The 24,438-nt window shown below is 40.8% G+C and overlaps 1 protein-coding gene across 1 annotated transcript in view; it reads right to left on the minus strand.

Annotated features, from left to right (window-relative positions):
- TANGO6 (transport and golgi organization 6 homolog) overlaps positions 1-24,438 on the minus strand; it is a 142,435-nt gene that overhangs the window by 34,405 nt on the left and 83,592 nt on the right. The window contains exons 15-16 of the mRNA XM_008139950.3: positions 24,260-24,400; positions 3,316-3,467 (exon numbers count right to left, since the gene is read on the minus strand). Of these exons, the coding sequence (XP_008138172.2) occupies positions 3,316-3,467; positions 24,260-24,400 (293 nt within the window). The remainder of the gene's footprint in view (positions 1-3,315; positions 3,468-24,259; positions 24,401-24,438) is intronic.

The following is a 24,438-nucleotide window of genomic DNA, read 5'->3' on the forward strand; positions in this document are numbered from 1 at the left end:
GTCCCTCTGTTTTATAAACTAAGAAGCCTTAACAGCAAAGGCAGCGGGGTCTCTAATTCACACGTGCTCGGCTTGCTCATTGAACCTGCCACGAAAGAGAACCACGGAGGCTACTTTAGCTTCCTGAGGTTTCCCAGGACATCCACCTGGCTCCTGGTCTCAGGGGTCTACGTGCCCTCACCCTGCACACACCCTGCCACTTAGAAACTGCACTGACTGTGGAAAACTGGTAATAAATGCAGGCCATGCAGCGGGACCAGAGGTGGAAGCTTCGTATTGGCTTCGTGGGCACCACATTAGACGCGAATGCTCCTGCACTTGTCACCTGGGGCCTATCTCATTTGCTGCTCTGAGGCTGGGCCTCTCCCTGTGGTTGACTTAAATCATATTTACTTCTCACAGAAAGTGATAAGGAATAAAGAACTTCTCAAGATTTGGTTTCAAGCAACACAGCTCTTGACAAGAACAAGAGGAAATTGGGGAAAATAATAATGCTCTCCAAACAGGTTAAATCTTGACTCGACAGAGAGAAAAAACCTGAATTCCCGGTACAGAGACTGTGGAAGAGATGATCCTACACTCGATATTCCTTTCCTACCAGCAAGCACTGTCTCGGTATAGACAGTCCACAAATCTGGACCACCCAATGGGGGGCGGGGGGCGCGGTTTTCTTCAGGTGCCCGAGGGCTGTAACTCTGACCTGCAGATCAGATCGTGTAGAAGAGCCTATGGTGGCTACTTTGTTCAATTTTGTATCAAAACAGATTACGCTTCTCCTCTTTCTCTGCCTAACACTTGATCAATGTAACGGACTCACTGCCCTGGCATTTCTAACTGAGGGTCGCAGCTCTGCGTTGCTCAGCACCCCGTGCTTGTACTATGTCATCCCTCCAGTCAGTCCACTGTCTATTCATTCCTCTGTATTTCACACTCCCTGAGATGTCCTGGGGAGAGAGATTGGGTCCTTCACCTGTGTCGTCTAACATACCTGGCACATGACAAATGCTAATGAAGGAGAAGTCCTTCAGTTTGCAGCCAAAGACAGGTTTTCCCAAGGTTAAAGTTCCTTCCCCACCAGCACACACCGGGCTAAGCATTTTTGAGACTAGAAGACTTCCAGAGCTTTTATGAGACACTGGGAGAACTGTCAGAGAAGAACATACGATCATCTTTTAAAATAAATTAGATCGCTTCATCCCTCTGCTTTGGCTTCCCATGTCACTCACAGTAAAAGCCAAAGTCCTTACAAGGCCCCACTTGGAATGCAATCACCTCTCTGATTTCTTCCCTTACCCTCTTCACTCAAGCCACACTGGCCTTGCTGTTAGTGGGCCTCAGGGCCTCTGTACTGCTGCTCCCTCTGCCAAGAATGCTCTCTCCCCAGGTAGCTGCCTGGGTCAACCCCTTACTTCCTTCAGGTCTTTGCTCAAATGTCACTCATCACTGAAGCTTTTCCTATTCATCCAAGTTCTCCCTTCCTGTCCCTTACCTTTCTAAATTTACCTCCGTAGCACTTATTCCATCCAACCACAGTACATATTTGTGTACTTGCTTGCTTGCTTATTACCTAACTCTCCTCTGTTAAGTGTCAGTTCCATGAGGACAGGAACTTCATTGTGCTCAGAACTGGATCCCCCTGTCATAGCATATGGCTTGGTTATAGTTCCATCACTGGCATAGAATAAATGCTCAATAAATATTTGTTAAATGAAGAAGTGAATGAAGAACTACTTAAGAGCCATGCCAAATATCCTACTTTTTCCATGAGAATGGACAAGAACAGTCTGACTATAGGAGGATTCGATGAATGAAATACTAAGACTGTCAGGTGTCCAATCATGTTCCAACTTGTAGTCCAGCCAAGGCGGCCGGCTTGGCACTGATGACATGGCAAGCGTGGGATGGTACATAAGAAGGAACATCTAGAAAGAAGAGACAGAAATTATGTGGGATGGAAACACCTGGTTTTTCAAATCAGAAGTTTCACTGCCAAAAGCAAATGCTATTAAGATGAAGCTACATGACCCTTCCTGTCAGTAGTTTTTTTCATCTGGCAAGTCTCTTCCTTTTCAAGGCCACAAAAGCAAGGGTCATGGGTTCGATTCTGGGTCAAGGGCACGTACCTGGGTTACAGGTTCCATCCCTGGTCCTGGTTGGGGCACATGCAGGAGGCAACCAACGTGTCTCTCTCACATTGATGTTTCTCTCTTTTGCTTTCTCCTTTCCTCTCTCTCTAAAAATCAACACAAAAGCAAACAAACTTCCCATCTACGGACATCTGGGTGATTTCAAAATTTTTATTTAAAATTTTTATTGAATTTATTGGGGTGACATTGGCTAATAAAATTATATAGGTTTCAGTTCATGATTTATGGTTCAGTTTAGGTTGAGTCATATGAAGAAACCAAGTAAACAGAAAAAAAAATGTGGGAACTATTTCAATATTTGACCCAGAGAAGTTATAATAAGCTGAAATCTTTAGCTGACATAAACATATAGTCCTGCAAAGGCCTTTTCTTAGGTGTTACAAGTTGATATTGCTAAACAACAAGAGATTTGCTAACACAACCAAACATCAGGTGCCTAATGGTTCATGTATATTAGAGCAGTTGAAGGTTTTAAGTCAGTAACAATCATTGTTTCTAAGTTATTTTTAAAAAGATACAAAAAGTTGGGCATAGGGGTATGTCCCTCAAGAGGAGTTCAAGGAGAGAAAATGACTGGTGTATAACTTTCCTAAAAATCCTAAGTTGGAATTTAATTATAAGAATAGCCTTTATAATCAATAAAACAAAGCATATAAAGCTCAGGAATCAGGAAATACCATAAATTCAAGTAGATGAATAATCCATGAGTGTATTTCCAGAGACCCCAATAAAGTTTCAAATCTGTCCTTCCTCAAGGTTTCTTCAATTCTCTTAGTTACCTCGAATTTTTTATAATAAATCCTCTTAAAATTAAAAATTCTTAGTAATATAACTATATATATATATATATATATATATATATATATATATATATATATCAATGATGAGAGAGAATCATCGATCGGGTGCCTCCAGCACACTCCCTATCCAGGCATGTGCCCTGACCAGGAATCGAACCATGACCTCATGGTTCCTAGGTTGGTGCTCAACCACTGAACCACACTGGCTGGGCATCACTTTTAATATATGTGTCATACTAGTGAGGACTAGGGAGATTAAATGACTTACTTACCTGACCTGGAAAAAGAACACAGGTCTTGTGACTGCTAATCCCAAGCTATTCATAGGTCCAAATGAAAAGCTTTAGAGAAGAATCAACATGCAGTACCTCATGAACCACGGAGCCCAGCAGAAAGTCTAGCCTCTGGCACAATTCTCCAAGGTTGGATAAGCTGCTGGCCCTGTGAGCGCCATCTGGGTCTCTCACTCCTCTCAGGAAGGTGTGGATCAAAGGTTCTCGGTACTTTGAAACCATATCCCCTATAGGAAAAGGGAAGAAATAAAAATCTTTTAAAGCACACAGTCAGCTTATTAAAGAAGGAATAATGACATCATGGTGGTACATTTTATGGTGTTTTATACTTTTAAAGTATTTGTATAACTATTTGAAAGCATGCTTTGGAAGAACATTCACTGTTAGGCGGAAGAAGACTAATAACTGACCATCAGACTGAGTAACAATGAGGTCACTGTTGACCTTGACAAGAACGGTTTTGAGGGACTGGTGAATACCATCCTAGAGTCAAGCAGAGGTTGCTTAGAGAGCATAATTTCAACAATCTCAATCACTTGAAAGGGGAGGAAGAGGATATTTGTTTTCCCTTAAGGTCAGGAACACAATGTACTTTCCATATAATTTAAGAAAAAGATGAGAAGTAGTTTCTCTCAAAAGCTCCCAGTTCCTGCCGAAACCGGTTTGGCTCAATGGATAGAGCGTCGGTCTGCGGACTGAAGGGTCCCAGGTTCGATTCCAGTCAAGGGCATGTACATTGGCTGCGGGCACATCCCCAGTGGGGGGTGTGCAGGAGGCAGCTGGTCGATTATTCTCTCTCATCGATGTTTCTAGCTCTCTATCCCTCTCCCTTCCTCTCTGTAAAAAAACAATAAAATATATTTAAAAAAAAAAAAAAGCTCCCAGTTCCTAATATACTACATGCCGTCGTCATAGACTCATCCCGCCCAGTTAACATCATGCACCGGGCCTCTAATATGTGTGTGTGTGTGTGTGTGTGTGTGTACACACACACACACACACACACACATATTAGAGGCCCGGTGCATGAATTCGTGCATGGGTGGGGTCCGGCCAGCCTGGCCAGGGGGAGGGGACATGGGCAGTTGGCCGGCTGGCCTGCCTGCTGGTTGAACTCCTGGCCGAGGGGACAATTTGCATATTAGCCTTTTATTGTATAGGATATACACTGAGTGGCCAGATTATTATGCGTTCAGAGATCATAATAATCTGGCCACTCAGTGTATATCACAGAAACCGAATCAATGATGACTTTGGCCATAGTCTGTTTTCAGAATAGGAAAGAGGGGACTTTGCTCTGGCCGGTGGGTCTCAGTGGTTAGAGCATCGGCCCTTGCACCGCAGGGTCTCAGGTTTGATAGGTCAAGGGCAGGTACCGGGTTGCTGGTTCATTCCCCGCCCCTGATCAGGGCATGTGCAGGAGGCAGCCAATTGATGTGTCTCTCTCACGTGGATGTTTCTCAGTCTCTCTCTCTCTGTTTCTGTGTGTGTCTCTCTCTCTTCCTCCTCCTTCCCTCCCTTCCACTCTCTCTAAAAATCAATGAAAAAAATACCCTCAGATGAGGATTAACAAAAAAAAGGTACATGACAGAAATATATACACTAATATGGAAAGGTCTCCTTAAGAAACTGTTAAGCAAAAGAAACTAACGGAACCAACATCATTCCATTTATGTATGTAAAAATGCACTCACACACAACTTCCCTCACTATTAACAACAAAACTTACAAGTTTAAATATGTATATTAAACGTACAAATGTATAGAAAAACGTATGTTCTTGGTACTGGAGATAATATAGCATGAACATGAGAGCAAAGTCCCCATCTTCCTGAAGCCTACTTCTAGTGGGGAAGAAAGACGATACAGTAAATAAATCTTCCAGCAGCAAGAAGGGCTATGACAGAAAAAAAGGAAGGTGGGGGCTGGGGAGGGAGGTTGAGAGCCAGGGGTGAGGGCTCAGGGAAAAGCTCTCAGAGGAGAAGACCTGAAGAAACAAGTCACGTGAGAACTGGGGGAAAAGTGAAGAGCAGAACGGACAACGAAAGTTTTATATTCAATGTAGAAATCATATGACTATTTCTTATACTGACCCACCATAAAAGAAAAGAGCATACCATCACATAAACAAAACCACAATTTAATGTTCCATTTATGTAATTCCTGCCCTGCTTGAGCTTTGTTACCACTTTCCAAATGAGCATCCATTTAACTGCCTGCTCTACCAACACCCTCCCCGAGTGCACCTGAGAACCACAGGAGCCAGTGGGAAGGTCAGCATCACAAGAGCCCTGCACTGTACCCAGTCCGCTGGCTCTGGGCCCACTTGCAACCTGGTTTTGCAGGTATTGGTCTGGAACACTCGCTGCATCCACTCTGCGTTTCTCCAAGAGCCCTGACATCACGTTCGGTGCAACCTAATCTCCCTTGGACCTCACATACACAGCCTAGATTTGTCACACTTTGCTCAAACCTGTTCCTTGGGGATTTACAGCTCTGCTTCCATTTCCTGGGGGCTCTGCTAGCCTCTGACTATGCCACCCTCCGCGTTTCTGAAGACTGTACTGGATCCTAGTCTCCAGGTTGGAGGTCAGCCCTGACCAGGTTTCTATGCAGAACAAACTGAATGCATGTAGTGAGAGAATAACGCTTCCAGGACTGCACTTTGACACAGGCATAGAATTTGAAGATCCTACATAAAGGTTTTTTTGGGTGTTTTTTGTTGTTGTTAATCCTCACCCAAGGATATTTTTTCCTTTGATTTTTTTTTTTTAAAGAGTTGGAAGGGAGGGAGGGAAGGCAAGAGAGAGAAAGAGAAACATGATAGAACCTGCAGCCCAGGTTCATGCCCTTGACCGGGAATCGAACCAATGACCGTTCCATACACAGGCTGGCGCTCTAACCACTGAGCACACCAGGTAGGGCCATAAAGGGTTTTTAATTTGAGCTTAGGAGATCCCTATATGTCAAATTTTGTTGTGTACATCTCTTTGGCATTCTCCCAATCTTCCTTGCAAATAGCACTCTAATTTTTATGTTGAAATATCCACCTTTGCCTGGGCCCCTAACCACCACCCATGTGACTCAGGCTACCTAGTGAATCATGGTGGACATAGCCCCCCTTGCCTTAAATGGTTTGTTTATGGGCAGGTGACTGAGTCTGGACAATGAGGTGTGAAGAAAAACCTGCTGGAAGACTCTAAGCAACCGTTTTTCCCTCTGGCTATGTTAAATATATGACACCTTAGAGTTGCTACAGCCAACTTGAAACCATGAGAGACCAGAGAATGAGGCAAAAAAGCTGAGGTTGGCAGAGCAGAAAGATGAAAAGATTTGGGTCTTGAATGATGTCATGGAATCAAAGAATTCACTAATTCTGGACTTTTTATTATGTGCAATGATTTATTCTCTATTGTTTAAGCCAGTTGAGTTGGAAATTTCTGTACCTGCAGCTAAAAGCATTTAACTGATGTAATATGAAAATTGAAATATTCTTTAAAATTATAGAGTACTTCTATGTCAGTTCTATGTCTATCAGTACAAAGCCTGAAAAGACAGATTTGCTAAAACAAAGGAATTTAAGATAGTATATGTTTTTTAAAGGCTTCAAAAGTCAATTTTATAATTAACATAAACAGAAAAACATAAACCCAATAATTTTTTCTTCTAATTATCATTTTAATTGGGATAATAGTCTGTTATACAGCATAAATCAGATTTTATATATATTTATATATATAATAGGTTCCCATTTGCCAACCTATTATAAAAAGGTAACTATATACAGTAGTAGCTCATGTGAAGAGAGCTATATGCTGAGTATATTTCGCAACTATTGACTAACCTAGTTCATTATGAACTAAAACCACAGCTCCAGAATACCCACAAGTATTCCTTAGTTTCTGATTAAGCAATCAAATCTCAATTATCCCATGCACTCCTGGTTTTGGTTTGTGGTGTGTGTGTGTGTTTAGGGGGGGTATTTTCTTTACCTTTTTGTTGTTGTTGTTGTATTTTTCTTTATCTAGTTGAAATGGTATTATTGTTTCAGTTAATTTATTTGAACCACAAGATTCCAAGATCCTAATTCACTTTTTGTCTGAAAGATGGCAGGCACTTGATCCCTGACACGGACAAACATTCATGACCATCCTGTTGAGTTGTCTCCTTAAGAACATGCATATTATATGGCTTTTACAAAAATGTTATTGATTTCTGAATTCCCTCACCTCCATTTTCAGAAAGTAATCACCACAGGCTACAACATGTGGACTGAGAGATACCCATGGAACTGAAGTTAGACCACCATCTTTTCCTCAGGATTTCTAAACAGCTTCAGGGAAATGCGCACAGTAAATCCAAGCTCACTTTTAGAAACTTACTCAAGTAGCTGCTAGTCAGAGGGGTTTGACTTAGTTCAGCATCAATGACTTCTACTTTGTGCAATGACAACACCTGGCGATGTGCATCTTCATATTCTTGTCAGGATGTTAGCAATAATTAACCTTCCTGAGAAGCAAACAGCTATGTGTTCAAAGAAAAGTGAAGGATCTAGATTTGTTTGAACAAATCTGATAAAAATGAGTTGCTTAGGAAGGTGAAAAATCAATGCACAGTGAAAGAGAGAGCTGAAAATTTTTTATTTACTTATTTTTTGTTGTTAATCCTCACCCAAGGACATTTTTTCCATTGCTGCTTCTTTTTTTCTTTTTTAGAGAGAGTGCAAGGGAGGGAGAAAGGGGAAGAGGAAGAGGAAGAGGAAGAGAGAGAGAGAGAGAGAGAGAGAGAGAGAGAGAGAGAGAGAGAGAGAGAGAGAGAGAGACATCGATGTGAGAGAGACACATCGACTGGTTGCCTCTTGCATGCACCCCAACCATACCCTTGTGCCCTTAACCAGGATTCAAACCCACGAACCTTCAGTGCACAGGCCGACACTCCAACCACTGTCCTAAAAATCCTCTGTGCTCTACCTATTCATCCCTCCCTCCTGGTTCATTCCTGGCAACCACTTATCTTACTGTCTCCAGTTTTGACTTTTCCAGAATGTCATATACAGTTGACCTGTGAACAATGCGGGGGTTAGGAGCACGGATTCCCCTCAACCCTCACACAGTTGAAAATATGCATGTAAACTGTGACTCCCCCACAAACTTTACTAATAGCCTACTATTGACCAGAAGCCTTACCAATAACATAAACAGTTGATTAACATATAATACAATTACAGTATTTAGAGAGAAAAAATCTGTGGACCCGTGCAATTCAAACTCCAACTATATATGTTGCCAACTATAGTTGGGAACACACTGCATGTAGACTTTCAGATTGGTTTCTTTCATTTCATAATATGCATTTAAGGTTTCTCCATGTCCTTTCATGGTTGGATAGCTCATCTCTTTTTTTGTGCTGAAAAATGTTGTATAATTTCACTTATAAGAAATGTCCAAAATAAGTAAATCCTTAGAGAGAAAAAAGTAGATCAGTGATTGACTGGTAATGAGTATAAGGTTTCTTTAGGTGTGATAAAAATTGATTTTGGTGATGGCTGCATATCTGTGAACATACAAAAAAAAAAAGAAATTGAATTGCACATTATAAATGGGTGAATTGTATGGTATATGAATTATATCTCAAGAAAGCAGAACCCGGAGCTTTCCCTCTGCTTTGGGGATGGTATTACTTCTGCCAGCTCTATGCTTCCTTATTTGTTGGTAAAAATGGTGCCAAAAAATTTCAGTCCTTACTACCTCAGAGCTGGTAGTTTAATGGGTAACATATTTTTAAAAAAACCTCTAAATTAACTTTCATTGGTTCAGTTTAAAAACACACACACACACATATTAGTGTAATATAAAAGTCTCTTAAACAAATAAAAAAATATTGAAGATTTAGACTCAGAGGTCCTTACACATAGGTTTAGTCCAATATCCCATCTATCAAAAGTCTGTGCCAAACCCTGTTTGACACACATGAACCTAAGGATAGTTAGGACTTTCTACCAATATTTAAGAAACCTTTGTGCCTTTTATTATGTCTAATCCAAATTTCTTTTGCTTTGACTTCATTTCCTCTTACAGATCAGACTCAAGTGGAGATGGAGAGAGATCTCAATTACAGTGTTAAATCCCCTCTGTAATCTAACCAGTCCAAGTATGCTCTTCCTCTCTCCAAGGCGGTACTTTCTGTTTTGATATTAGATATTTTGGGGAGAAAATAAGAGCAAAGACGGAAAAAGATTAAATGAAGATACAATACACACTTGACTTCACTAAATCAATTATTTAAGAAAGGGCTCCAGAAGAACTACTTTCCCTCCCATCTTGGATTTCCATTTACTTTTGAAGTGAAGTGAAGAGATTCCTAGGGGTAACATGGAGAGCCACATGCCCTCACAGAAATATCCCCGCTGATCAGCCGATGAGAAAACAGGAGACGAAATACAGACCTGCTCTGTTTGTGTACCCCTTTATGTCCTTGCTTACAGCTCTTCATTTGCTCTAGGATTCCACTTCACGACTGAAAGAAATCCAGGAGGAGAATGACTGGTTCCTTGTAATGTTTCATGCATACAACCTACTGTCACATGTGTGGACCAGAGTCAACAGAGATGATGATTTCTGCTGAGGTCAGAAAGAAATGAGATTGAGATGGCAGATCCTAACAGGCAGAATTTCTTCTCCAAAAGCCATGTAGAGAATTTAATAATTAAATGCAGTTAATTTCTGGTGAAATTCATCATTAAAATATTCATAGGTAAATTATGATCTATTAACAATTACTTTTCAGCTTTGAATTTCCCCTGTAGCTCTGGGGAAATCATCTCTTTTCTGATTTTGGTTTCCCTTCTCTACACAGCCCTTCATGAACAGGAGACGGGTTTTAGTTAAGATAAAATATGCAGCTACAGTACAGCCCAGATATAAAATGCTGTGCAATAAAGCAATGCTATGTGCATTTATAAGCCTCTTTATCTGCAAAGCACCTGTGTGCCTATTATCTTATTTGAGCTTCACAAGAATTTAAGGTAGGTAGAAAAAAATATTAATTCTGTTTTATAAATAAGAAAGTAAAATTTAAAAGGGGCCAATCCCAGGTCACTCAGCTACTGACAGACAGACATGCTCTCAAGACCAGAATTTTATCTCCCAGGCAGAGGGCTCTTACTACTGCCACCGGACACTTACTTGGCTGTGCATTAAGATCAGCAGGAACTTCCATTCTAAAACAAAGGATGTGAAAGTGGCCAATTGACTCCCTCACATCTCTGGCATTTCATGGTCTTTTTCTGTTTAACCTTATAAGGCATGGGTGGAAAAGAAGCCAGAGCCAGGTCTGAAAAAGTGTGTGAGCAATAGGGCATAATGGGAGTAATGGTCCATGGGCAAGCACCGGAATTGTTACTTAATTATCTTGTTTAAAGGCTGAAATCCTATAATTCTAGCTGGAAGAAAACAAAAAGATCCCCTTCTTCTTTACCATTTTCAAAGTGGGAAGAGCTGAACACTTGCGATGTCCTAACAGTGGGAGATGAGTGGTAAGGGCCTACTGAAAGCTGCTAAACCCCTATCCTAGATGCACGTATTAGGGAACTGCAGAGTGCTGGAGCCAAAGCCATCTTCTGGTCTTGATGGGGCTTGCCAGGAGGCAGGTCGCAGTAGTCACTGGGCAAGAATGCTGGGTAGTCTCTGGATAGATTTCCCCCTACTGCTGCCTACATGTCAGGACCCACTTTTCTCCCTAAGGCTAATGGTTGATCTGCTAATGGTTTTGGTTTTACATTTATACTGTTATCCTTTTTACAGCAATGTAACCAAGAGTTGACCCTGAGCTATGAGATGGTTAGAAAAAATTTCAGGGACTCTTAGCACTCCCTTTCCTGGTTGTGGTTCATTGTACCTCATCACATAGACCACATAAGCAGGGATGATTGAGATGCAAATTGTATATAGATAGACTGAGGTGTACATGTAACCATGGGAAGATCCCTGTGGGACAAGTTATTAAACAAAAGCAAACTTGTTAGTAGGACTATTGTTAGTACAAGTGATCTACCAGGTATGTTTTTTAAAAAATATGTTTTTACTGATTTTAGAGAGATAGAAACATCAATGAGAAATATCATCAATCAGCTGCCTCCTGCACACCCCTTACTGGGAATTGAGCCCGCAACCTGGGCCTGTGCACTGACTTGGAATTGAACCAGTGACCTCCTGGTTCATGGGTCGATGCTCAACCACTGAGCTACACTGGCTGGGCCTACCAGATATGTTTTAAAGAGCCAGAGAGAGACATTCTTGCCTCCAAATATTTCTTCTATTAGCAAACTGTATTGCCTCAGAGTCTATTTAATCATTAGAATTTTATTTCTTTGGACTAAATAGCCTCCAATTAGAAAAGGAAAGTCATCCTAAGAAGGATAGCACAATAGGAGGCTGCCATCAACCCCTTCGTAAATATTAAAGCTGCTCTCTCCTTTTTACAAGCTGGGAAGGAATGAGAAAGATCTGAGGGTGAAATAATTTCTGAAATTTGATTACTTTCTAGTGATGGTTGAAGCCTGAGTAAGGACCTACAGAGGGAAATTTTAAATGGGAGGGGCTAAGAAGAAAGAGATAGAATGAGGGCAGTGAAAGGAGTATACACTTTAACTTGCAAAAGTTTTCTTTTAGTGTCTTCAAATCACAGAGTGAAGTGCAAATAAGAACTATAGGTAAGTATCTCTGGACAAAGTAAAACAATGTATAGGAAATGCTTTGTGGCAACAAAGCATTTTTGGCAACTCCATGAACTAAAGTAACAGAAACCAACAGTTTGAAACAGGAGATGCCAAGGCCTCTGTAGTGGTGCATTAACTAGGTTACTCATTCCATCTCAACAGCTCATTGCACTTGAAGATTGGTTTAATCAATGCATAAACTTTCCAGTTTACACAAAGTTACCCTACAAGGAAAATCTGCAATAACTGACCCTACCCCAAGGGGTTACTGACAAGACAAGCAGATCAGTTCTCCTGAAAAGTGTGCTTGAGACAGTAACACTTCAGAAACAGGACGGAATTTTCTTGAAGGGTAGAATTAACAAAATCAAGCCCAGAAATGTGATCACAAGGAAGGAAAAGTTCCAGGTTTATGGTAAGTTATTTTAAAAGATGAAAGAAAACTTTCCCTTTCCAGCGAGGATGTGATGGGTCTTAGAGTCTTCCAGTAGGAGCCATGATCAACTGTGCTGACAACACAGGAGGCAAAAATCTGTTTATCCTCTCTGCAAAGGGGATCAAGGGACTCCTGATCAGACTTCCTGCTGCTGGTGTGGGTGACATGGTGATGGTCACAATTAAAGAAGGCAAACCAGAGCTCAGAAGGAAGGGACATCCAATTCGACAATGAAAGTCATACCAGAGACAAGATGGCACGTTTCTTAATTTTGAAGATAATGCGGGGGTCACAGTAAACAATAAAGGGGAGATGGAAGGTTCTGCCATCAGAGGACCCGTTGCAAAGGAGTGTGTAGATTTGTGGCCCAGGATTGCATATTTGTAAAGAAAAAAAAACATTAAAAAGTATTTCCCCCCCAACCCCCAAGAAAAAAAGATGAAAGGAAAAAAGTAGATATTTTCAATAAAGGAGACTGTCTTTACAATTTTGTAATGATGAAAGTATTAAAATCATTTCAGTGACTTAATTAATTTAATTCACTACTTAAATGTTCAAACTCGTTAAAGCATGCTCCAGAGTTAGTTGGCCTCATAATATTGACAAACATAAATTGAGAAGCTTTTGGCCTGAGAATACAACTTCATGTTTAAATCAGTAACACAACATCCCTCAAGTGCTATGAAATAAATCTCTATTATATCAGGTCCAGCAAAAGGAAAATTAAGTTACAATTTCTTTCTAAGGAATTGTTTCAGTTAGGATGTTGGTTTACTGACTTGTAAGTCCATAAGTTAAAATAAATGCAAGCTATATTTCAAAACTTGTAAAAAAGTTTTTACAGCAATGTAACCAAGAGTTGACCCTGAGCTATGAGATGGTTAGAAAAAATTTCAGGGACTCTTAGCACTCCCTTTCCTGGTTGTGGTTCATTGTACCTCATCACATAGACCACATAAGCAGGGATGATTGAGATGCAAATTGTATATAGATAGACTGAGGTGTACATGTAACCATGGGAAGATCCCTGTGGGACAAGTTATTAAACAAAAGCAAACTTGTTAGTAGGACTATTGTTAGTACAAGTGATCTACCAGGTATGTTTTTTAAAAAATATGTTTTTACTGATTTTAGAGAGATAGAAACATCAATGAGAAATATCATCAATCAGCTGCCTCCTGCACACCCCTTACTGGGAATAAGAGAGAGAGAGAGAGAAAATCAGATGCTTCATGTACTGTGTCCTTTCACATACACACTAAAGTTCCAAAATTAATGTTTTAATTTTACTCTAAATTGGAATAGGGGAGTGAAATGAGAAGACAAAAATATGAAGACACTGAAAAATAAAAGTAACAAAATTAAAATGCTGAAACATTAAAATATAATTATGTTGTAATCTTTAAAGAAAGGATCCTTTGCCAATGTCATCTTGTATCTCCTGAGTTAAAGATTCTTGCAGCTGGTAATGTTCAGAAAAGAAATGCAATATCTACTCAAACTTATTCAGAGAGATCTAATTATAAAAGGTAAGGTTTCTGCTATTTAACCTTTTGCACTCGGATATCGAGTGTGACTCGACACCGTTAGCATTAGAATAAAGGAATCGAGAAAAAGCAAGCGAGTGCAAAGGGTTAAAGGTAGGATACAATGCTTGATTTGGGGGAAAGAGGACTTAAGGATGATTTGGAAAGATGAGCAACTTCCAAAGAAACACCCTTAAAAAGCAAGCAGTGAGGTGCTGTTAAAGAAACATCTATCCTAATATATAAAAAGCCAGGGACTGTCACGACCTAAACGACCAGACGGACAACCGAATAGCAGGCTGAGTGGGCCAACCAGACTGGCAGGGGGGTTAGTGAGGGACGACCAAATGACTGAACAGCAGGCTGCGTGGGGTGGCCAGGCCAGCGGGGCGGGGGGGGGGGGCAGTTAGGGGCGACCAGGCCAGTGGGGAAACAGTTGGGGGCGACCAGGCCGGTGGGGGGGGGGGGGGGGGCAGTTGGGGGCGACCAGGCTGGTGGGGGGGGGCAGTTGGGGGCGACCAGACTGTTGGGGGGGGGCAGTTTGGGGGCGATCAGGCAGGCAGGCAGGTGAGCAGTTAGGAGCCAGCAGTCCCAGATTGTGAGAGGGATGTCCAACTGCTGGTTTAGGCCCAATCCCCAGGATCAGGCCTAAATCAGCAGTTGGACATCCCCCAAGGGGTCCCGGATTGGAGAGGGTGCAGGCTGGGCTGAGGGGACACCCCCCACCCCCATGCACAAATTTCGTGCACTGGGCCTCTGGTATATATATAAAAGCCTAAGCAGATGAATGACCAGTCAACTGGTTGCTATGACACGCACTTACCACCAGGGGGCAGATGCATACCAACAGGACAGTAGGGGGGTGAAGGCCTGTGCTGGGGGGTAGGAGCAGGCAGGGAGAGGTCAATGGGGGGAAAAGGAGACATATGTAATACTTTCAACAATAAAGAATTAAAAAAAAAAATACCAACAGGAAAATAATAGCAACCAATACTTGTTCACTCCTTACCATGAGAGCTACTGGTTCTGAACACTTTATATATATTATCTTTTTAATTTCATAATAACCCAATCAGGTAGTTATTATAATTATGCCTATTTTACAGATAAATAACAGAGAGGTTAGGTAACTTGTCCATAGTTATTAAATGTGAGTCAAGCTCAAAACTTAGGAGGTTATGACTCTAGGATCATAGTACATACCTCTCTCTGATAGAGAAAGGTAAAATATATCCCAAGATTAAGGCTATATGTCAAATCCTTATTTACCTGCCCACTGGCTGCCACTCTGGATAATCCCATCTCTCTACTTTGGTATCTGGAAACCCCACTATAGGAGTTAATATAGTGGTAAATATATCTCTATAATGACACTCAAATATTTGTGATTTAATATATATTACTTCATTTCAACCTCTCAACAATTCTACAAGAGTAACAGTTCCTGGGTGGATTATAACTCTATCACCATCTTTAAATGTACAAAAAAAGATGACAGTCTCTTTTTCCCTCTGACCTGCCTATAAATCTACTTTCTCACCATTCTCACAGACATCTCTCTAATCAAAGCCCTCATCTCTCTGTGGCATGGAATACCACAACAGCCTACTAGTTATCTCTCTGGCTCCTTTCTTCATCCATCTTTCATGCTCCAGCCAATCACTCCTACACATCTCTCATCATGTTGCTTCCTCTCTTAAGAATCTATAGTGATTCCCAAATGCCCATCACATCAAGTCCAAACTCCTCTCTGCCCAGCATCAACGCTTTTTGTGGTATACCCCACCTCCTATATCTAGCCTTACTTCCCCAAGGCACCCAAAACAACTTGGTACAGGGAGACAGATCAAGTCCCAATTCTCTATGCACGAGCAGCCCACTTTTGTCTTGTTCGTATGCTCTCTTTCCTATCTGAAGACATCTTTTTCCTTCTTTCTCATGTGTAAACCCTCATTCCATACCCACCATCATCTCTTGCCCAGATCCAGATTGTCCCAGCAACATCCTAACAGGTCTCTCTGCTTCTAGTCTTGTGCCACTTTCATCCTTCCCAGAGCAGCCAAAGTCATTTTGCTAAAATGTAATTATGATGAATTCTTCCCTCCTTAAAATCTTTCAATGGCTTCCATTTAAAGTCAACATAAATCCAAATCCCTAAACACGGCACATGTGGCTCTTTATCATCTTGGCTTCTTTAATTAAGCCAGGATCTAGAAATAGCCCGAGTGCCCATCAGCAGAGTGGTTAAAAAAGCTGTGGTACCAAGCATGTCAAACTCATGGCTGGTATGTGACATGCTTGATTTACACAATGGAATACTATGCAGCTGCAAAAAAGGATCTCTTATCCTTTGAGACAACATGGAGGAGCCTGGAGATTATTATGCTATGCAAAATAAGCCAGTTAGAGAAAAATATCACATGACCTCACTTATATGTAGAGTCTAATGAACAAAATGAACTGACAAATAAAACAGATTCAGAGATATGGAAGCATGCAACAGACTAACAATTCTCAGAGGGAAAGGGGAGGACGGGAAGAGATTAACCAAGGAAGTTATATGCATACTAGTAGCCCTGCACACGAATCCGTGCGCCAGTAGCTCTCTGCGGGGCCTGGCCACTCTGCGCCCACTGCCCAGAGGCTCTCCGCAGCCCAGAGGCTCATCCTCGACCAGGCGTGGACTGCTTGCCTCGTTGCCATGGCGATGAAGCAAACATTCCACCAGGCCACTCACGTTGCCCACTCTCAGCAGCCGCCCCCCACCCCCGGAACTGGGGGACTCCAGCGGGGCTGAGAGGACTGGGCACCGCCATCTTGTGGCTGTGGGCGCCTCCATCTTTGTGATGGAGTGGTGGTTAATTTGCATATTACCCTTTTATTAGATAGGATGTACATAATCAATGGACACAGACAATAGTGCAGTAAAGGCCTGGGGAGCGGGTAAGAGTGGGGAAGAGGGGAGGGTCAGTGAGGAAAAAAAGGGGGACATCTGCAATACTTTCAACAATAAAGATAAATTTTTAAAAAAGAATAGATGAGACAAATAGCAAGATGATAGATTTAAACTCAATCATATTCAAATTACATTAAATATAGACAATCTAAACTATTTAAAAGGCTAGTATTAAAGGAAAGAGATTAGCTCTAGCTGGTTTGGCTCAGTGAAAAGAGTGTCGGCCCATGGACTGAAGGGTCCCAGGTTCATTCCAGTCAAGGGCACATACCTTGGTTGCAGGTTTCCTGGCCCTGGTCAGGGTGTGTGCAGAAGGCAACCAATTGATGTGTCTCTCTGTCTCTCCCCCTCTCTTCCACTCTCTAAAAATCAATGGAAAAATATCCTTGGGTAAGGATTAACAACAACAGAAAGACAGAGATTATCAGAATGAATTTTTTAAAAAAGCAAGACCCTAAAATGTGCCTACAGAAAATCCATTTCAAATATAAAGACACAGATTAAGAGATAATGATATACCATAAAAACACTAATTTTATGAAAGCTGGAATGACTATATTAACATCACAAAAGTAGACTTTGGAACAAGGAATTTAAAAAAGGGATAGAAGGGTCAATTCATCAAGAGGACAAAAATTCTATGTATACACACAGCAACAGATGTTCAAATACTCTAACCAAGTTAATCTAATTGATATTTACAGACCACACCTCCACATGCACATGGAACATAGTATGCTTCTTGACCACAAAGAAATGAGAAAGCAATAATGGAAAGTTACCTGGAAAATCTACAAATATTTGAAATTTAAACAACAAACAGCACACATCTAAGTAATCCATGGTAGAAAAAGAGATCATAAGCAAAATTAGAAAATATTTTGAAATGAATGAAAATGAAAATACATCAACATTTGGGGAAGTTTTACTCTGGAGGAGACCAGAAAAATAGGGCTATATTTGGAAGGAGATATGGGGATAAGAGAGATGTTTTGTTAAAAATATATATTAAGTAATACTTATATGTAGCTGGGAATAATTCAGTAGAAAGAAGAAATTGATGTTGCAGGTGACCCAATTCAGAAGCAGTTTTACTACAGGGGCTTTCATCCTTGGGAAATAACTAGAAATTAGTTCTAGTCACCAGTGAGCAGGGGCTGATGGTGTGTCTTCATTTATCTTCCAAGAGAGAAGCTTGCTCCCAGTGGTAATTGTAGCTTTCATTCTTATGTGTACAGGGTAGCACAAACCTAGTCCCTGGCTTTATACACAAAGCTTGGTTTGGATTTAGTTCCTATTTTCCTGATGTAGTTGAAATTCTACCCTTAACATTAATGTCTAGTATTCCTATTGGCCTGAGGCTTCAGTGACTGCAGAGTTACTACACAGAGCTTGAGGTAATAAAAGGTATTATTATTATAATATACCTGCTTATTATATATCTGCCACTTTACATCTAATAACTCCTGCAAGCCTCACAAGAGCTCTATAAAGTAGGTATTTATTAAGATAATTTTATAGATGAAGAAACCAAGAAACAGAGATGTTAAGTAACTTGCTACGGTCACACATTCAAGATTTAGGAAGTGGCAGCCTTGGGCTTTGAATGCAGGCAGCCTGACTTCAGAACCCAAGGGTTTTGCAGTAATTTGTACAGAGGGAAGATATGGGAGTAAGGATTCATCATACAGCAGATAATAATTTGGGCATGCTGATCTAAAAAAAAAAATTCCCCATCCTAACATCAGAACCATATCACATTGTGGGCAGTGAATTCATTTTAGCAAAAAATTTTCTATCACATTAAAATAATGCCATCAATTTGATATTTTTGTTGGCATTAAAATTTTAAATGTGTTTATTTTTCAAGCTGTGAGGAAAAATATGTAACCTGATTTTATGTTTTTGCATATTTACTTAATATTATAATAAGTGTTATTTTAACCAAAAAAAAAATGTTTGCTCTTAAAAAAAGACACCAGTAAGAAAAGACTAAAAGGATTCTATGATGTGAAAAAAAAAAAAAAAAAAAGACGAGAAGGAAATGTTTGCAATACAGATGTATGACAAGGCACTTGTATCCACTACATTAAAGAAATCTTACAACTCAATAAAAAGAAGAGAAATAATCCAATTTAAAAATGGAAAAATATCTGAACATTAACTTCACGTAAGAGACACATGAATAGAAAATAGCACATGAAAAGACATGTGCTCAATATAATTAGTCAACAGGGAAATATAAATTTAAACCACAATGAGATACTTGACTACTCTTACTATAAGGTAATTGATAGCAAAATGTATTACTATTGTATTTCTTAAATTAAGATATTTTCCCCCATTGCAATCAAGACAAACAACATAATAACGAAAGATGGACTTTCTTAGTCCATTCACTTCGAAGAACACAATTTTCAAAAAATACTTTTCTTTATTTGGCAACAGACATAGCAGGGGTTCAAAAAGCACAATCTCATCCACAATTTTAGGAAGTAATCTGTCAGTATATATGCAATTTAAAATATAAACAGCTTTTGACCCAGTGATTCCACTTTGGCAAATATCAAATTTACAGAAATAAATGTTCTAGTACTGTAGCATGTACTAGTACATACATACAAAATATGCATATATTTCTATTAGCACATGTATGTGAAAATTTATATTGCAATACTGCATGTCACAGGAAAAAATTGAAAAAAGTGAAGGTTTATTCACAGAGGAATGGTTGACTAAATGGTCTAAATTGTGGTATATCCATACTATAAAATATTATGTAGCTGTTTTTTATAATTTTTTATTTATTGATTTGAGAGAGAGAGACAGAGAAATGTCCACTTATTTATACACTAGAGGCCCAGTGCACGAAATTCGTCCCTCAGCCCAGCCTGTACCCTCGCCAATATGGGACTCCTCAAGGGATGTCCGACTGCCTGTTTAGGCCCGATCCCACTGGAGATCCCTCTCACAATCCAGGACTGCTGGCTCCCAACTGCTTGCCTGCCTGCCGGCCTTCCTGCCTTCCTGATTGCCCCTAACCACTCTGCTTCCAGCCTGTTTGCCCCCAACTTCCCTCCTCTGCCAGCCTGGTCACCCCTAACTGCCCTCTCCTGCAAGGTTGATCACCTCCAACTTCCCTCCCTTGCAGGCCTGGTCCTTCTCAACTGCCCTCCCTTGCAGGCCGGGTGCCTCCCAACTGCCCTCTTCTGCTGGCCATCTTGTAGTGGCCATCTTGTGTCCACATGGGGGCAGGATCTTTGACCACATGGGGGCAGCTATATTGTGTGTTGCAGTGATGATCAATCTGCACATTACTCTTTTATTAGATAGGATAGAGGCCTGGTACAGGGGTGGGGGCCAGCTGGTTTGCCCTGAAGGGTGTCCCTGATCAGGTGGGGTTTCCCTTGGGGTGTGGGGCAGCCTGAGCGAGGGGCCTGTGGTGGTTTTCAGGCCAGTCACGCCCCCTGGCAACCCAAGCAGAGGCCCTGGTATCTGGAATTTATTTTCCTTCTACAATTGAAACTTTGTAGCCTGGAGCGGAGCCAAGCCTGGGGCTCCCTGCGAAGGCCGGCAGCCATTTGTGTTGGGGTTATAATTGAAACTTTGTTGCCTTAAGCAGGTGGGCCCAGCCAGGGTGTGCAGAAAGCTTTGCTTCCCCTGTTGCCGGCGGCAACCCTGGCCTGCTCTCTCAAGCTCCATTCTGCCACCATTTGTTTGAATTTGTTTACCTTCTATAATTGAAACTTTGTAGCTTGAGTGGAGGCTTAGGCCTGGCAAGGGCAGGCGGAAAGCTTGGCTTTCTCTGTTACCTAGGAAACCTTGTTCTCTGTGGCTGTAGCCATCTTGGTTTGAGTTAATTTGCATGCTTGCTCAGATTGGATGGTGGGTGTGGCTTGTGGGCGTGGCTTGTGGGTTTGTCGGAGGTATGGTCAATTTGCATATTTGTCTATTATTAGGTTAGATTCATTGGTTGATTCTTGTATATGCCCTGACCGGGGGCAGAACCCACAACCTTGGCATATTGGGACAATGCTCTAACCAACTGAGCTAACCGGTCAGGGCTATGTAGCTGTTATAAAGCTCCTCTTCTTATCTTAATTCCCAGTCCAAGCCAATTGGAGCTCACAGTAGCCTGCTAGACAAATCTAATTAATCAATTTTCCTGTACAACTGGCTAGAAGAAGGTGGTTGTCAGAAAAGAATTTGGGGCTGAATTTGCTCCTCTCTGCGCAGATGACACGTTTTCTAAAATCAGATTATGAGCTTCATCCTGGAACTAGATGGGATCATGAGTTGCTCATCACTAGATTAAACTGTAAGGGGGCAAAGTGATTACTAAACTAAAACAAAAATTCGGCAGGTGAGCCTTGGCTGGTATGGCAAAGTGGTTAGAGAGTTGGCTAGAGCATCAAATGGTCAAGGGTTTGCTTCCTGGTCAAGGGCATGTGCCTGGGTTGCAGGTTCCATCCCCAGACCCAGTTGGGGCGCATGTGTGAGGCAACCAATCTATGTGTCTCTCTCACATCAATGTCTGTCTGTGTCCCTGTCTGTCTCTCTCTCCCCCTCCTTTCCTCTCTCTCTAAAAATCAACGGAAAAAATATCCTTGGATGAAGATTAACAACAACAAAACTAATAAAAATTAAGCAGGTGACATGAAAAAGAGTTGACAAAGTACATTAAATAAGGTAAATAAGAGTTAGAAATACCCCCTTTTCCTGGACCCATCTTTTCCTGGAATATAAAGTAATTTGAGAAAAGGCACCTCCTAACCTAGAAGTGTAAGTTGCTTTGCCCCAGCATTTCTGGGTGTCATTCTACTTGCCTTGGCATACTCCAGTAGAGACCTGAGATTTAGTTCTCTCCCCTCATTCCTCATTCCAAAAATTAATTCTTGATCTTTTCTATAGAGTTTACTGAAGGTAAACTCTTCAGATGAATATCTTCAACATGAATAGGGCTTTTTATTTTTGCTTATTTTTAGAAACTTCTGATCTAGAGTAAACTGGAACTTGTTTGAGCTTGCTGAGTAGAAGACTGTTCTGCCTTTAAATGTAATTAAGTGCTATTCTTTGTATATAACGATGACACCACCAGATCTGAGTTGCTCTTCTAGAGCAACAATGAGTTCACTGAGTCACACATCCACCCTTTCATCCAGCAGTCCCTCCCCTCACACTTCCCTCCTTTCTTCAGCCCACCCACCCACCACATTTTCTGATAGGTCCAAGGTAGAATTCTCATCTGAAGCCACGAAATAATTTTTCTGTATGAGATATTAGCAGTCTCATTCACTGCTGACAAGAGTGCACATTTATAGAGGAAAACTTAGTACTAAATATCAAGAGCCTTAAAGCATGCATATACTTTGACCTAGCAATTTCCCTTGCAGGAAACAATCTTAAAGAAAGAATCAACCAGAAACAAGGAGGCATCGATCGGACTATCGGGCCTCAGAGGGAGGATAGGGGAGGGTGGGGGGAGGGGGAAGAGATCAACCAAAGGACTTGTGTGCATGCATATGAGCCTATCCAATGGTTAAGTTCAACAGGGGGTTGGAGCATCCGTGGGGAGGGGTGTGGGATGGGAATGGGGGGGATGAAGACAAATATGTGACACCTTAATCAATAAAGAAATTTAAAAAAAAAAAAAAGAAAGAATCAAAGAGTCACCAAAAGGATTTGTGTATGAGATTAATCAATAGCACACTTCTTATAATCCTTGAAAAGTTCCTCATAAAGAAAGTAACTGGAAAAAAAAAAAAAAAAGATTAAAAAAAAAAGAATAATAATAATAAAAAAAAGAAAGTAACTGGAAACAACCTAATTAAACAATAATAGCTTTCTGGAAGAAAATTAAATATTATGATAATAAATTCAGATTACTGATTAAATAATACAACCAATATATCTTATATTTTCAAGAAATATTAAATGACATAGAAAAGTGCTGATAAAGAATGTTAAATGAAAAAATGCAGTATAGGCCTAGCTGGTTTGGCTCAGTGGATAGAGCGTCGGCCTGTGGACCGAAGGGTCCCAGGTTTGATTCCAGTCAAAGGCACATACCCAGGTTGTGGGCTCAATCCCCAGTAGGGGGATGCACGAGGCAGCCGATCAATGATTCTCTTTCATCATTGATGTTTCTATCTTTCTCTCACTCTTCTTTCCTCTCTGAAATAAACAAATATATATATATTTTAAAAATGCAGTATATACACATTATAATTATAGTTCTGAGAAAAAAAAGGAAACATCAAAATGTAAACAAAAAGTGGTTATTTCTGAATTATGAGATTATCAGTGATTACTTCGTTTTTTTATTTTTTAAATATATTTTTATTGATTTCAGAGAGGAAGGGAGAGGGAGAGAGAGAGAGAAACATCAATGATGAAAGAGAATCATTGATTGGCTGCCTCCTGCATGTCCCCCACTGGGGATTGAGCCCGAAACCCGGGCATGTGCCCTTGACTGGAATCAAACCCGGGACCCTTGAGTCTGCAGGTCGACGCTCTATCCACTGAGCCAAACCAGCTAGGGCGATTACTTTTTTTTTTTTTTTTTTTAATTTCCCAAATTTTCCAAAACTACCATTTATTACTGTTACAATTAGGAGGGGCAAGATCTATAAGTAGATTTTAAACTTACATCTCTGAAAAAATTGATGTGAAGATAATTTAAAAATATACTTTATTTTATATTATGGTCCACTAAATGTAAAAAGAAGGCCAAAAAAGGCGTAGGAGGCATATATAATCACCTATAAGGTGGCCACAGGCTCTAATGAGGACACACTCCCATATTTAGCAGATAGGATCAGAAAAGGCTATCCACTAAACAAGTATGCTCATAAGATTGGTATAAAACAGATAAAATTAGCCACATGCAGAAGCTTCCACATCCAAAAGGATTTGTAAATATATTACAGAAGGGAATGAATAACTTTCAAACTCTGTCCAGTGAGATGGCAATCTAAATGATCATTGAGATGTGTCAAGGCCACCACGATGATCACAGAGGTTGAGTATTGTACAACTCCAGGACATGCCATTCATACAAAGATGCCTCTTGGAGATTTTACAGCTGTGAACAACCTGAGTAACTGTATATGGCAGTCCTGGACTTAACTAACACATCTGAGTGATGTTAAAGGAGAAACAAAATGGCTCACATAAGCTCTAGAACAGGATCTATCCAAAGGGGCCTTCTTGACAATCTGGGCCAGATCCTTCTTTGTTGTAGGGAGCTGTCCTGGGCATTGCAAGATGCTCAGGAACATCCCCGCCTTCACAGTGGACAGACTAAGCCTCCAGGTGTACAGACTTTGGTTCCAAAGCCAGACTGTTCCCCCACTGTTTCAGAAGGATGGAACAAGAAAACTCACCTAATGCCCTCACAATTCGCATCAGGACTTCCCCGACTTTCATTCTGGTCTCCGGTGTATGCTTGTCTTTACTGCTGTCATACTGAGCCAAAAGGCCAATCAAGATTTTCTCAGGGTACGCATCTGAGAGCAGGGCAATTCCTGAGGTTGAAAATAAAAAGAAAATTCGTTACTTTTTA

Source organism: Eptesicus fuscus, chromosome 21 (genome assembly GCF_027574615.1).
Source record: "Eptesicus fuscus isolate TK198812 chromosome 21, DD_ASM_mEF_20220401, whole genome shotgun sequence".
Lineage (NCBI taxonomy): Eukaryota > Metazoa > Chordata > Mammalia > Chiroptera > Vespertilionidae > Eptesicus > Eptesicus fuscus.